This window comes from Gigantopelta aegis, chromosome 3 (assembly GCF_016097555.1).
Source record: "Gigantopelta aegis isolate Gae_Host chromosome 3, Gae_host_genome, whole genome shotgun sequence".
Lineage (NCBI taxonomy): Eukaryota > Metazoa > Mollusca > Gastropoda > Neomphalida > Peltospiridae > Gigantopelta > Gigantopelta aegis.
This window is the reverse complement of record NC_054701.1, coordinates 57,035,717-57,051,470: the sequence shown is the minus strand read 5'-3', so window position 1 is coordinate 57,051,470 and position 15,754 is coordinate 57,035,717. Positions and strand designations below refer to the sequence as shown.

General features: G+C 39.9%; 1 protein-coding gene across 2 annotated transcripts; it reads right to left on the bottom strand.

Moving 5' to 3' along the window:
- Positions 1-4,294: 4,294 nt before the first annotated feature.
- On the bottom strand, positions 4,295-13,760 carry LOC121392345. 2 transcript variants are annotated; one of them, XR_005960483.1, is made up of 7 exons: positions 13,655-13,760; positions 12,150-12,278; positions 11,455-11,604; positions 10,983-11,067; positions 9,482-9,579; positions 6,238-6,394; positions 4,295-4,489 (listed from the first exon to the last, which is right to left on the bottom strand). XR_005960483.1 is itself a non-coding variant. In XM_041523591.1 (5 exons), exons 3-5 carry the CDS (start codon positions 9,569-9,571, stop codon positions 4,395-4,397), a joined length of 342 nt encoding a protein of 113 aa, XP_041379525.1. In that variant the 5' UTR covers positions 9,572-9,579; positions 10,983-11,067; positions 11,455-11,616; the 3' UTR covers positions 4,295-4,394. The 2 variants fall into 2 exon arrangements, 1 of the variants encoding a protein (XP_041379525.1); XM_041523591.1 differs by lacking the exons at positions 12,150-12,278; positions 13,655-13,760 and having other exon boundaries at positions 11,455-11,616.
- Between the last annotated feature and the right edge of the window lie 1,994 nt (positions 13,761-15,754).

The window sequence follows — 15,754 nt, the reverse complement described above, 5'->3', positions numbered from 1 at the left end:
GTGAGGTAATATATATATATATATATATATATATATATATATATATATATATACTACTCAAAAGAATTTAAGGGTCAAAAATTTATAACCAAATAAGTTTCAGAGTGTATTAGATTGATGATGTAAACTACACCAAAATTTTAATTTATTGTTCCATATTTACAAAAAACCACAAATAAACGTCACTGTATACAAGAAAGTCACATGACATGCTGTCAAAGTTGAAGGTTGTCAAACATGGATTTTACACATGAGAACATTCGTTTAATAGTGTGTGAATCCACCCCTGGTGCGAATACACTCGACACATCGTTGCCTCATGCTGTTGATCAGACGTCTAAAGAACTCTTGGGGAATGGCCTGCCACTCTGCCATAAGAATTTGACCCAGATCATGAAGGTTGGCCGGAGAGGCATGGTTATCCCGAACTCTCCTGCCTAATTCGTCCCAGGCGTGCTCTATTGGGGCCAAGTCAGGCGAATATGCTGGCCAATCCATCCTGGCGATACCTTGTTGTCTGATAAAGTCCGTTACCACCCTGGCGCGGTGGGGTCTGGCATTGTCATCCTGCAGAACTGCCCCGCCGCCAATCTGCTGAAGGCCTGGGAGAACCAACGGCCGGATAATCTCATTTAGATAGCGGATTCCATTCAGATTGCCATCCACCACATAGAGGGGGGTCCTGTGGTGGATAGAGATGCCGCCCCACACCATGACGCTGCCACCACCGAACCGGTGACGTTGTCTAACGTTAACGTCAGCGAAGCGCTCCCCAGGACGTCTGTAGACACGAACCCGACCGTCGTTGAACTGGAGACTAAACCTGGACTCGTCAGTGAACATCACTCGACCCCACTGAACACGTTGCCACCGCAGATGAAGTGTGCACCAGTGACGTCTGGCCGTTCTGTGACGTGGTAGGAGTGGTGGTCGAACAGCCTGGCGACGGCAGCGTAGATTATTGGCTCTCAGACGATTGTGTATGGTTTGATCAGACACTCGAGTTCCAGTCGCAGTCCGCAGATTGTCACGTAATCGGCGTGCAGTGGTTGTGCGTTGACGTAGAGCCATATTGGTGATGTAGCGGTCCTCTCTATTTGTAGTGCTTCGGGGTCTTCCCGAACGTGGACGATTTCGAACAGAATTCGTTGCTTGGTACCGTTGCCACAGTCGGCCAACGAAACTCTGACTGACACCAAGTCTCAGAGCAACATTTCTTTGCATATTGCCATCCTGAAGCCAAGTAATAGCCCTTCCTCGATCTTCGATAGTCAGTTGACGTCGTACCATTGTCGAATTTGGAGTGTGCACCGTACACGAACGCAAGCTCCAATTATACGGAAATTCAGCATTGGGAACATGGAATACACATGCAAAGCGTGCAAATGAAGCGCTTTGTGAAAAAGCAAGTTATGGGCACTTAGCAGACCTTTCGCTTTCGCCCTAATTTACGTGCAAATGTAAGCATGTTTTCGCCATTAGAACTAGTCGACAGTGTCAATGACAGTGGATTTTAATTCATTTATGGGTTGCTTAGACCCATTTTCGTCAAAATGGAACAATACCATGCGTGACATCATGGTCTAGCTAATATAATTGACATTCAGAAAATAATGTCGAAAATATCGTCTGACCCTTAAATTCTTTTGAGTAGTATATATATAGTTACTGCTAAAAGGGACCCGAGTTATTGAAAGACAAAAAACCCTGTTTCATGATTACCGCTGTGTCGGCCATTTTGATTTGCACTTTCGGCACCTATTAATAAAATGTTGCTTTATCTAAAAGAGTAAGATTAATGACTTATTACCAAATCAACAAGTTCAAAATAATCAGTAAGAATTTATGCGTTATTAACTTATTATCAGTTTTAACTTAGGTTTCGCTGTCCCCAATTTTGTGAATAATTAGGCTACAGTTTTATTTATTTTTAAATTGTAATATTGGGAACAAAACAGTGCTTATAATTCCCAATGCCTTTTATATTAAAAATCTCTACCGATTATGCCACCTTTTGTTTGAAAAAACAAAATGCAAATCTAGTTTATTTTTCAAAGGGATGTGTTTCCTGTTTAGCCAAAAATTCTAATTACATACCAATTTTAATTTGTTTTTCTGAAATAATATCTGCCGGTCTAGTTTCAGTTACATATAGAATCTCCATTATATATTTGTATTAACTATATTAACTCTATTAACTGTTCGACGTAATTTAGATAAGTTTGTAAAATAACGATACACCTTGTCTATCACATGGTGCATCCATTACATTACCACACCTACTTCCTCTTGCATTATGACAAATGCTTATATTGAATATTTCAGACGTTTTAACTTTATGCTCTTTTCAGTTAACCATGTTTCATTAAAGCCAAAATTCCGACACAACCAGATCACTTAAAATATGTGAAAGCTTATTGCTGTCTACCAAATGTTTTGAAAGACCTCTAATATTCCAGTAAATGAAAGACATCATTGAGTTGGTGACTATAAGACTCATCATATGCGGTCATGTGGGACAGAAACAGTACACCCTTTGTGATAATTTCGACCTCGGACGAGGCTTGCCGAATCCCAAGGTTGATATTTTCACCACAAAGAGTGTACTTTTTCTATCCCACACGATCGCATATGATGGAGTCTTTCTCGCTACACGAATAGACAAAGATGGCAGAAAAAGGATTTTTTTTTTTTGACCATTTTATCATAAATAAACTACATAATCGTTTTATTTGCCGTGTTTGTTTCATGTGCAATTTAACACATGAAACACACACTATAAATTAACAAGATAGTTTTTATAATGAAGGTTTCGATAATAAAATATGGTTTTAAAATTGTTGTCTGATGACCTCGCACCACCATCTCGCTTTAATATGACGTCATATTACCAACTACATCGCTTTCTTTCATGGGATAGTTCTGTCCCATATACCCGAGGATGAGGGGATGTAATATCTTCTCAGCTGATGATTAGCTTTTGAAACTGAGCGTCATGATTACAGCGATGATTGAACGAATACAAACTGCCATGTTAAAATATGCTATTACTAGACCACATGTATTTCATGTATAATAAACATACTAATAACATACTAAGAGAGAAATGTACACGCGAGTTTACATGTTGTAGAGCGATGGTTTTAGTATCCAGATGGATGTAGAGTATTCCACTGAAAACAAGAAGGTGGCCAAGGATCTGGTGGAACAGTCCACGGGTGGCCAGGCGCGGATTCTAGCGAGGGCCCAAGAGGCCCGGGCCCCCTATTTTTGGTGAAACAATATATATTACAGAATACACAAAAATGCAAAGTTATCCCGTCCACCTGTCAAGGACATTTAAATTCTATTTTCAAAAACTACAACGGGTTTTGGGGCCGCCTATATTAAAAAATATGGGTGGCAAATGGTTTAATAGCCGCACAACCATTGTAAAATGGTTGTGTCAAAGTGAATCTCGTTGAAAAAACAGAATATTAAAATACTATTAGTTGACTTTAGTATTTTGGAGTCCTTTAACGTATGACGATTCCCCCTCTAAATTTACGTTAGCTATTCAACCCCTCCTCCCTCCTCTCCAATATATATATATATATATATATATATATATATATATATATATATATATATATATATATATGTGACCAACATTATTGGATTCTCTGCATGTCTTTTTTATTTGTTTCTTCTTATTTTTTTTTAATAAATACTAAATTTGAAAAAAAAACCCATCTGTTATAGAATAAATAACCAATACATACCCATGTACCTCCTTTCCCTAAACAGATATATAACTGTTGAACAGCCCTATTAATGTACGGGGGACAAAATATACATGTAAATATAGTTAAATGATAATTTCTTATCCGAATGTTATTTCAGTAAAGTATGAATGGAGGGAGGTGGGTTCAACATTTACATAACACCGGTATGGTGGTTAGCGGTTTATAAAATGTGTTCTGATGGTATTCAAAATGCGCGCCAAAAGTGTTATGGAGGGGAGGGTTCGCCTGGTTTTGTGGTATATAATAATTAATTGTTTAACGGCTTTTAAGACTGAATAGTCTGTTTAACACTGACGTCAGCCGACGATTTATCGGTCTCGGTTGTGTAGAGGTTAAACCATCAGTCTTAAGGTTGGTAGGTTCTGGGTTCGCTTTCTGGTACCAGCTTCAGCCCAGAGTGGGTATAGCGGCCTGATATAGCGAGACCGATCAGAAGTAATATGGACTACTGCTGTACAACCACACAGGACACCAGAAGACAAACGATTCAATTGCAATTCAGTTATGAATTGTTTTCATAAAACTTTATTACAGAACACTTGAAACATCTATCGTATTTTGACAGTATTCAAACGACTTTTACTGTGTATGACGATGCACTAGGTCCCATCAGACAGGTGGTGATTTCGCTATCTTTATAGCTGGGTCTGCAGTGCCTGCACAAGGATCTGGTTGAGGTGACAGATGGTGGGTGATACTCTGACCTGTCAGTATTAAAACATGGCTTGTTATCTACTGTTTCACCAGATATTAGATGTACTCATATACATGTACTTACACACAGAACAGAACAAAACGTTATTACACACACACACACACACACACACACACACACAGACACACGCACACACACACACACACACACACACACACACACACTATCACAGCGCGCGCGCGCGCGCACACACAAATATCGACTGACTCGCCTGGAATATCAGATGGGAAAAAACTTAATCTACTCACCTGAAAACAAATCTACTCACCTAATCTAGTCTAGTCTTGTATCGTGTATTGTATCGTATCGTATCGTATGTTATATATATCTGATAACACATACTAATTCACATAATTTGCTTGAAATATCAAGTGTTATAATATACTCAAAAGCAAAAGTTATTGTGACATGGATTGTTTGGAGTAATAAATTTGTGAATGAATTTATGGATGTAAACCAGAGAAAATGTGCATGAAACAGCTCAAAGTAATGCAACCAAGCAGTTGTTGCAGCGATTGCATGCTTTGTGCAAGAAACATGGACTATTCGGGAGAAATGCTGTCCAGTGTTCGTCACAATAGGCCAGACATTCAGCCGCAAATCATTGCCACTCTGTGCAGCCTTCGTAAGTCCAGAAGTCAGAAAAACACCATTAGTGAATTGTTTGATGCAATTTCGTCATGCCACGCCTCGATGAAAATGACAGATGGCGAATCAAAGGGATGCTTGAATCTGAGACCTCGCAGCGTGACGTTGCATGTCAATTCAACGTCCACAGAAACACCATATGGCACTTATGGCAACAATATCAACAAAACAACCAGGTCAGGGACCGTCCCCGTAGAGGCCGACCACCCGTGACAACTCCTTAGCAAGACACATGGATCCGAACCATGCATCTGCGAAACAGGTTCCAGCCAGTAAACCTCACAGCCCGTACCATCCCTTTCTCCAGCGTTTAGTGTCCTCAATAAGACGACGGTGCCAGGCCTGTATCAATGCTCAAGGTGAACACACTCGCTACTGGCTGTGTGAACTTCGCTCTGGACCCCCTCTAGTGATGTGGCTCATTTGCATATGGCAGGTGCGCCCTTTTCATGGACTGTTGCTCGTTTCCATACCTTCGGACATTTCTCTTTCCATGTTATAACGTTTCATACACGGCAGTAAAAACTTATCATCAATTATCTTTGTCTTTTGTGTGTCACAAGAACTTTTTCCTTTTAGTATATATACATGTATATAGAGAATAATATATGAGTGTCCGTTAGATACCATTCATCTCATAACGAGTTGTTTTAAAATGTATCTAACAAGCGAAATTGAGTTTGATATGTTTCTAAACAACGAGTTGTGAGATAAATGGTATCTAACGGATACGAATGCATTATTCTATTTCTTACATATTCTCAAAAACCAGGTTTTAAGCAAATTTTAACATCTTTTTTTACTAAAAGTTATTTACAGTCGTTGCACTTGTAGCTGACGTACGCGTCACAGACACATGGTTGCCAGGTTAACTACACGTCATAGTGTAATCGATTTCCATCGCGTTGGTTTTTTATTGGACTTATAGCATTGGTGACCTGGTCATCGCCTAGAGCAGTCAGTCGTATGTCTTGAAATTGTTAACACACGTACGTGTGTTAACAACTATGCGTTATAAAAAATGACGCATGGTATTCTCACCAACGGGTGTGTAAGAAATATATTTACCGACTGATCATTGTCACTCACCTAAATGTAAGTAATATGGTCCGGTTTTGTGTCGCGGCCCAACTCTGTCCACACTGATTGGTTGAGAAACATTCTCACTGTTGGCCCAATTGGCTGCCAGACACCGCAGACGGAAGTTGGCATTCTTTGGGAACCAGAAGTCAGTTGGTGATCGTGACTGAAAAGAAACATAGTTTCTATGTTTTTACACATTATTTTTCAATTACAATTACATATAATTATAGTACAGTGCAGTGCGTACATTACAGTACAGTACAGTTCAAAACAGTACAGTACAGTATGTACATTACATTATATTACAGTACAGTGCAATGCAGTACAGTATTGTGCAGTACAGTATAGTATAGTACAGTACAGAATATAGTGAAATGACTGTGATAGACACTGTTCTAGAATACACACACACACACATACACACACAACACACACACACACACACACACACACACACACACACACACACACACACACACACACACACACAAATAGTTTGAACATAAGCGTTCATGACAGGTGCAGGGTGAAGAAGACCTGATACCTTTTCACCATGTATTTCCATCATTCTACCCTCAAAATTAGTTGTAATCTATGAAAAAATGTGTAGTGATTCGTTTGCAACCATGTATAGCTGTTTGGCAGTAATGCTAATATGAATACATGTGCAGATTCGGGCATTTTCGTTTAATTCGAGCACAAGCCCCTCTACAAAAACTGGGAGCACGTACGCCTATGAGTTTGAGTTCTACTATAAAATATATTTTTAAATGAACTTTACTTTAAATGACATTGTGGCAGTATAAATTCTTGATCCAAGCCAAGCACTGTTAATGCACTCATGAAATTGTCTATTATTGTTGTTAGAGTTTTGAGCTTATAAACAAGCTCAAACATGATTTTATAAGTTTTTGCTCTGTTTAGTAGGAATTGTTTACAAAATTCTTGACATTCGTGATAATATACATTGACCACCAACTTGAGAAACATGATTAAAATCTTATGGGGCGATCACACTGGCCCGAATGAGCTTCCGTTTGTTTTCCGTATATGAAAGTGGTGTGATTTTTTAAACTGGCCGAATGTCCCTCCGAATGTGTTTTTCCCAATGTATCACCGAATGCTTTCCGTTTGTTTTCCGAATATTTTCAGTATGGTTTCAGAATGCTTTCAGAATAGACCGAATACTTCCCGCATGTTGACTTCGAAAGGTTTCCTTTCCGAACGCTTTCCGTATGCTTTCCGAATGCTTTCAGAACACGGCGAATCGACCTAGAATGGACCGAACTCTTTCTGCATGCTTTCCCGCAAGGGTTCGGAAAGGGTTCGGAAAGGGTTCGTCATGTTCTATGTCCATTCGGGGTGTTCGGAAAGCATACGGAACATACTGTGCATTCTGGAAGTGTACGAGCAGTTCGGAAAATGTTCTGAAAGAATACTGGAAGGGTTCTGGCTATTCGTTATACATTCGACGGCATAAATGAAAAAAAATCCGGAAAGGATACTGAAAACGTTCGGAAAGCATTCGTCATGTTCTAGGTCCATTCGGGGTGTTCGGAAAGTATACGGAACCCAGCACCTCCAAATTTTCATTCCGAATGCACCAAGAACTAGACGCATGCTTCCCAGTCTGGAGCTCCACGCGGTAAGACGTGTTTGTTTCGCTTGTGCACACTGCGCGTGCTTTCGTGTGCTCGACTTGGGGGTCCCTCATTTCGTTGTTTTTGTCAGCGAAATGAAGTTTTCTACTGGGATGTATGCGGCCATTGGAACTGATTGAACGCTGGAACACTTCTCATTTCGACAGCCTGCACCACCAGGTTGGATTCTTTTTTAGCGAGATTCCTTGCCTCCACGTCATTTCTCCGTCTGACTGTTGACTGGGTTTTTTCGTGACTTGTATGACGGCCATTCTGCAGAACGCCACGGTTGTTCGCGTTTTGTCTCTACATGTCCGAGCCTGTCCTAGTAGTACTGGAAGATTGACCGCCCCACTCTAAGAAGAAATAGGAAGCTGGGTCGGCCCCTACTACTCTTTTTCTAGACTTTACCTTGCTTTATAGTGATACCATCTCGTATCCTCCGGAGTCGGGCCCGTCCGCACCACTATACCAACCCATGACGACTGGACTATACCCTAGTCTGATACTCTCTCTCGTTCAGAAGAATCCGGCTTCTCAAGGTCTGTATTTCAGCACAGCACTACACCTTCAACGTCTATCGACTGTCAATCTAGGGGTTTTCTTGACGGGATGCAACCTATCTCGTCCCTTTAAGCTGTGCACCCAAACGGCCTTAACGAGGCCACTCGCGTGGACATATCGATCGGACTTTAAACTTTTAGATCTGCGTTCAAAATTTTATGTCGAAATTACTTCTTTTTTTTTAAATATTATTAAATAGTCCGATCCTCTCTTCTTTCTCTTATTTAATTTTGGACTGTCCTTCTAAAATGCTCCAAATTATATAAATATTCGGCCGAGCAGTCAATTCTTTTTTATTTTTGGCTTGTAACCTTTTTATTTATTTTTATTTATTATATTAACTTTTTTACTAATTGCTATTTTCAAAATTCTGCCCATTTTCATCTCTCTCCCTCCCCCCCCCCCCCCCCCCCCCATCCCGAGTCAGGCCACCGATCTTATCGAAGGTCGGACTTGGGATGGGCGTGTTCGAAACCCGAGTGGTATATGGGCACGTTAAATTAGATATCATCATCATCATCATGCTTCCCGAACGTTTTCCTGGAATGCTTCCCGAATACTTCCCGAATACACATGGACGCCACATTCGGATGGTCGATGAAAATTATTTTGAACATGCACAACAAAAATTTTGGAGCTACCGAATGCCGTTCCGTATGCATCCGTACGGAGCCGAACAGCCAGTATGCTCCTTGAACACACCGAATGCTTCCCGAATATGATCCGTTCGCTCCCCGAACACCCAAATTCCTATTCAGAAAACAAACGGAATGGCATTCGGGCCAGTGTGATCGGGCCATTAGAAACAACGTTTTAAAAGATATTTTAAAAGAAAAAACAGTATTACATTTTGAAACAAAAGTTAGTTTTAAAATTCATAGGCGTCAGAAGATGGCAGCTACTGGGGGGGGGGGGGGGGGGGGGGAGGGCGCACTTATTAAAATTGAGTTCATATTGTGCATATTGTGGCTCCCCCAGTTTCAGAGTGGACACCAGTGCCCCCCTGGCCCCCGTTTCCAACGCCTATGAAATTGTCTAATTATTACCTTGAAATTATCGTGTAGATCGAAATATGTGCGCTGATAGATATGATTGATCAATGTACCTTTATCGTTGTAATATACATTATCGTACATCTGGTTTCCTAAAATGAATAATTATTCTGTATTTACTATACTTATATTTTAAAAAAACATCTCCCTCTCTCTCTCTCTCTCTCTCTCTCTCTCTCTCTCTCTCTCTCTCTCTCTCTCTCTCTCTCTCTCTCGACCACACACACACACACACACACACACACCATTAATGAAAAAATAAAGACAAAGCTGTTTTAACCAGAGCAAATTGCATACTTCTTATATAATTGATTATATAAATTGTAGGTTGTGGATTAAATTCCTACAAAACATTTATGTGAGAATAGGACAAGAGGACAGCTGTGCTTAGTTTTAACTGTACATTTTTGACAATCAAATATTTTTGTAAATCTGATACTAATGCCTTTAGTTTAATTCTTTTCTAATTTACTCATAACATTAAATTTATATGTTAGTGACAAGTACAAAATCTACACACAGTGACGTATTTGAGTATTTGGTGCTCCTAGGCCACTAATATTTTTGCGCCTCCCCACCCCCAATTTGTGTCCGCAGGAAGTTTTTCGGGGAGTGGGGGGTGGGGGGTGGGGGGGAAGGCATAATATTAAATTATAGGCATGATCAGACATACTCAGGTATGACAAAAGTAGGTGAACAGATGGGGCTGACCGACTGAGATCGAGGTCGCGAAGCAACACTTTTAAATGCATTTTTCATGTTGTATAACAGTTAAATACGTTAAATATGTAAATAGTTGTTTCAAACTGTACGATCTAGTGAAATCTTTCGTTACCCACTGGGAGTTAATTGCTCACGTCGTAGTTACGTGGGGGGTGGGGTGGGGGGGGGGGCAGGTTAGAGGGCATATGGAGGACCTTGCTTCTCGCCACTCTGGGATACCCTAAGGGCATCGACCATCCCTGTTACCAGGAAGGCACCGACCAGCCAGAAAATGTGTTTACATTGGCGGTCGGTTCTGTCTTCCAGGTTCCTATCTGTGGCCAGATTATTCCATTCCGAAGAAATGCAGGACTAAGGTTATACATGTATATGCAACGAGTGAATAATTTGTACTAAATGTCAGCGTTCTAAATCTGTATATGTTTATTTGTTGACATCTTGCATTAATATGCATTTTAATTGGCGAATATAAGTAAAAACAAAAAGGCAGGTCTAAATTCAGGAGGGGGAGAGCAAATGCCCTCCCTCCCCTAGCAGGGGTGTGGGTGGTGTGGGTGATCGTATAGAATAAAGAGTAGATTCTACTAAGTGGAAACATTTAGGGATAGGCGGATGAACATGAACGGGGGCATGGATTTGGCATAAAAGAGTGCATTTAGTAGAAAACAGTTTGGGATAGGCGGCTAAACATGGGGTAGGGTGGATGCAAAGAGTAGATTCTACTACTTAAACATAATATCTTGTGATGGGAATACTCAATGCAGTGACGTACCTTCAGGGGCATTTCGATTGGATTGGTCTATAGCAGCCAACTTGGGATACCGGTCCTTCTATAACTGACTGGTATATGGTACAGCCTGTGAAAACAGACAACACATTATTGTAGAAATCGTATACGAAGAAGACAAATGAATTAAGAACGCATTAACGGAAACACTAAATGAAGTATTATTGCTACTGTTTTATAAAACACTATATAAAACGTCATTCAACTTGTGTAAACGCAATTTTAACACATACACGTTGTTTATTATGCAATTGCTTTAAAACGTATCTAATGAGAGAAACAATTCATTAGATGACGTGACTTTGGCGTATAGGAGTCATAACTGTGGAGCATCCAGTAAAACGTCTTTAACTCGATCTTCCACACGTGTGGTACTAGTGTGTGATGCCAAAAGTTTCACCCGGTGTTTTTCTAACGGATGTACAAGAAAGAAACTTTTTTTTCTTCTCTGACTAACCTTTAGACGGGTGTCCAGCGTGCCACCATTACTATTGCCGTGTGGAAGTCCCCGACCATCGACTTGAAGTGACCACGACGTCGCATTATAGAAGACGTTGTACCTGACGATGTTGTCTCGACCTCCGCCAATGTTGACATGAACTTCATTCTGTGTAATGTACTGGACTATGTAATACAATTTGTCATTGCTCACGTGTTTTGTTGTTGTTATATAGCCATGTTTTTTTGTACAGAGGTCTGCTCGACTTTAATGCGTATACAGATTTGAATAGGTTGATATGATATGACGTGTATCAAAGACTGTGGAGAGTGCTTTTTCTTTAATGTTAACTTAAATAAACATGTCGTTGGCGGTGATTAAACAATATGAAGAACATTTAATATTCCTTTCATTTTAAGTGTTCAATTTCAAAGTCTAACACGTCGAAATGTGATGATATTTGCACCATTTACAAAATATATCTGGCCTAATCCAGAAACGATTGGGTAGAGGCATCCAATTGTTATTTGAATGGTTTTGGATTTATAGGTCATGCAAACAATCTATAAAAATATTTATTTTCTGTTATGAGTAGTAAAATTTATTTGGAGACAAATAATTTCTCAAACAGAGTTAGATGTTTGCCATGTTAACTATTACTGGATAGTAAAGTGGGTACGAGTATAATGTGTTGTACGGAAATATCTGCATACGTGGTAGAAGACGTTGTGTTCGATGATGGCACTGGAATATTGGTCGTCGAGCATGACTCCCCTCGCTGGATAACCAGGCCAGTTACGTAACGTGTGGTGAATATGGTTGTAACGTATTACATTACCTCTCTGAAACAAGTCATTACAGGTTATTAAACATCAACCACTAATAGCCATTCAAATGTTTAGCATGTTTATGAGCTGTAAAGCTTAAAGCAAATAATTTGTACTATACACTAATAATAATTTAAAAACCCCCATTTCATTACCATTGATCAGAGTAATTACTGGGACAGAAACGTAGCTCAGTGGTAAAGCGCTTGCTTGATGTGAGATCGATCCCGATGGAAGGGCCTATTTCTTGTCCAGCCAGAGCTCCACAACAACAAAGGCCGTGTATGCACTATCCTGTCTATGGAGTGGCGGCAGCGGGTTTCCTCTCTCATTATTTGGGTGGTGCTTAGCCATGTCGGACACCATATAACCATAAATAAAAACGTGTCGAGTGGCATCATTCTGTTTTGTTTTGTTTAACGACACAACTAGAGTACATTGGTTAATTAATCATCGGATATTGGATGTCATACATTTGTTCAATTTGACTTGTAGACGTCGTAGGAAACCCGATACTTTTTTTTATTAGCAGCAAGGGATCTTTGATATGCACTTTCCCACAGACAGAACATACAACGGCCTTTGATATACCAGTCGTGGGGCACAGGCTGGGGTGGGGCACAAAAAGCAATGAGGGAATGGGTCCACCGAGAAGGTTCGATCCTGCGATCGGACAAGCGCTCTATCTACTGAGCCCGATCCGTTCCTAAGTGGGTCGTTAAATAACACCTATCTTCTTTCCTTCATTTGAGTGTTTTTACATAATTAATGACGGTCAGCTTACACCACCACCACAACCACAACGTCGCTTTCCAGCCTTACCAAGGAAAGTGCCATTTGAGAAAAAAATATATTGGGTGTGTCGGAAAGCAAAAACCAAGTTTTCTAAATTATATAGATTTCAGGTATAGTGGGTCTTAGCAGCGATGCCGACTACTTCACAACTTGTGAGACTAGCTCCGGCAATGTTCAGCTCTCATTTCCTGTTGTAAAATGTTTTGTAAAGGCCCATATTTAGAAGCTGTGTTAACTAATTGGTGTGTGCGTGCGTGCGTGCGTGCGTGCGACGTCATTCTTGTTAGTATAGCCATATCGTATATTATCAAAGTCGTTGGTTATTCTTTTCTGTCCGATATGTCAGTATGTTTAGAGCAAAAAGGTTTATAATATAATCGTGGACCACTACTACTATCACAACTATTTCTATTAGTACCACTGCCATCACCACTACTACTTCTACACCACGACTGCTACCACCACCGCCACCACCATCACTACTACTACTACTACTACTACTACTACTACAACGACTGCAACTTTTATTGAAAAATGGTATTGATACACACAATTATGTTTCTCCTACTTCTAAAGCTAGTTTACTGTATAATTACATTCGTCCAGTCTCTTCCGGCATAGAGGGCGCCACAGTCGCTGGCGTTAAGACAGGTGTTCCAGATGTTATTATACTCCATGACGTGGTCGTTGCCCTGTACGTACAAATAACCTGGCTTACACGATGATTTGTCAATACATTGCACATTATGACTGATTTCAGACTGTACTTTCAGATTTAGTACTTGTACATTGTTTAAGACTGTATAGTGAATTCCTTCTTGCAGCTGGGAGATGTACAGCAAACCTATTAGGCAGACGGCAAAGGCGTTATGTTACAAAACGTTTAACTGCGTCAGGTATTTCATTTCAAATCACCCGGGGAAGAATGAGGCGACTTCAGATGCCATGAGATAATTGACATTCTATGATTCTACAACATTGCTAAACGGAATTAGTACACCAATGGTTATGTTTCAGAAGTTAATGAATAAAATGGCAACACTTATGCCCAAAACGATTAATTTTTATTGATACATTTTACGCCTTCTGAAATTACAATCCGGACTATTGTATCATCATGACCAAAAGTACAAATTATTCAAGAAAGCAGTTCGAAGAGGAATGGCCAATCAAGAAACGTAGCCATATTCAACACACATACATGGTATAAACATGCATTTTGAATCGAATTGTTCCTACTAGATCCTAGGGTATTAGGTATTTTGTCGTCTGTTCATAACTGAAGATAATAACTGTTCAGTTCAAATGTATATTTGCAGCATATATTAGTGTTGAATATGACTATGGCCGTTGATTGGCTAATTCAGTTGAATTATGTTCGTTACACAATTTTGTAGAACCACAGAATGTTAACCATTCCCACCAGAATGAATGAATGAATGAATGAATGAATATTTGAGGACACCTCTGCACAAAAAGAAAGATTAACTATTAGATGTCAAACAAAGGTAAGCACATCAATATGATTATTTCCATTAAAGATAAACATTGTATAATTATGTAAAAACACAGTGTAAAGAGCTGTGGGAAACGTACAATAGAATACAACACAAATATCAGGGTAAGTATATTTTTTAATTCTGTTCAATAGAACAAGTATATTTTATAATTTTTTTATAGAAATCAAATTGTTTTAAAAACTTTAATTCTGGGTGGAAATTGAAAGATTCCAAAATATTTATATTGCCAAATATAGTTTCTCGTCGGCTTCAAATAATTACATTTAATCAAAAGTCGTCTGGTTCTCCCACCAGTTGATTCAGACTGAAATGCCTTGTCACCATTTTATTTTATAATATGACCGCTTTTACCGGTTGGGACAAAAATGTACGATGGCTAAGTATCTATACTTGTTTGTTAATATGTGTTCGATCCACATGTGCTTTTTGTTTCATTTACAAAAAGTACATGTTTTCTATTAAAACCTCAATTGGATAAACGCACAAAAATGAGTTATCATCAATGTAATTTTTAACCAGACCAAACCGCGAATGCCAGCTTGATTATATTACTTACTTACACTCCGCCTGATGGCAGTGTATTTACACTGCACCAGATAGCAGAGTACGTACACTCCGCCTGATGGCAGAGTACATACACTCCACCAGATAGCAGAGTACGTACACTCCACCAGATAGCAGAGTACGTACACTCCACCAGATAGCAGAGTACGTACACTCCGCCTGATGGCAGAGTACATACACTCCACCAGATAGCAGAGTACGTACACTCCACCTGATTGCAGTGTATTTACACTGCACCAGATAGCAGAGTACGTACACTCCGCCTGATGGCAGTGTATTTACACTCCACCAGATAGCAGAGTACGTACACTCCACCAGATAGCAGAATACGTACACTCCACCTGATGGCAGGTTACGTACACTCCACCAATTAGCAGAGTACGTACACTCCACCTGATGGCAGGTTACGTACACTCCACCAGATAGCAGAGTACGTACACTCCACCAGATAGCAGAGTACGTACACTCCACCTGTATTCACACTGCGCCAGATAGAAGAGTACTTACACTCCACCTGATGGCAGTGTATTTACACTCCACCAGATAGCAGAGTACGTAAACTCCACCTGATGGCAGTGTATTTACACTCCACCAGATAGCAGAGTACGTACA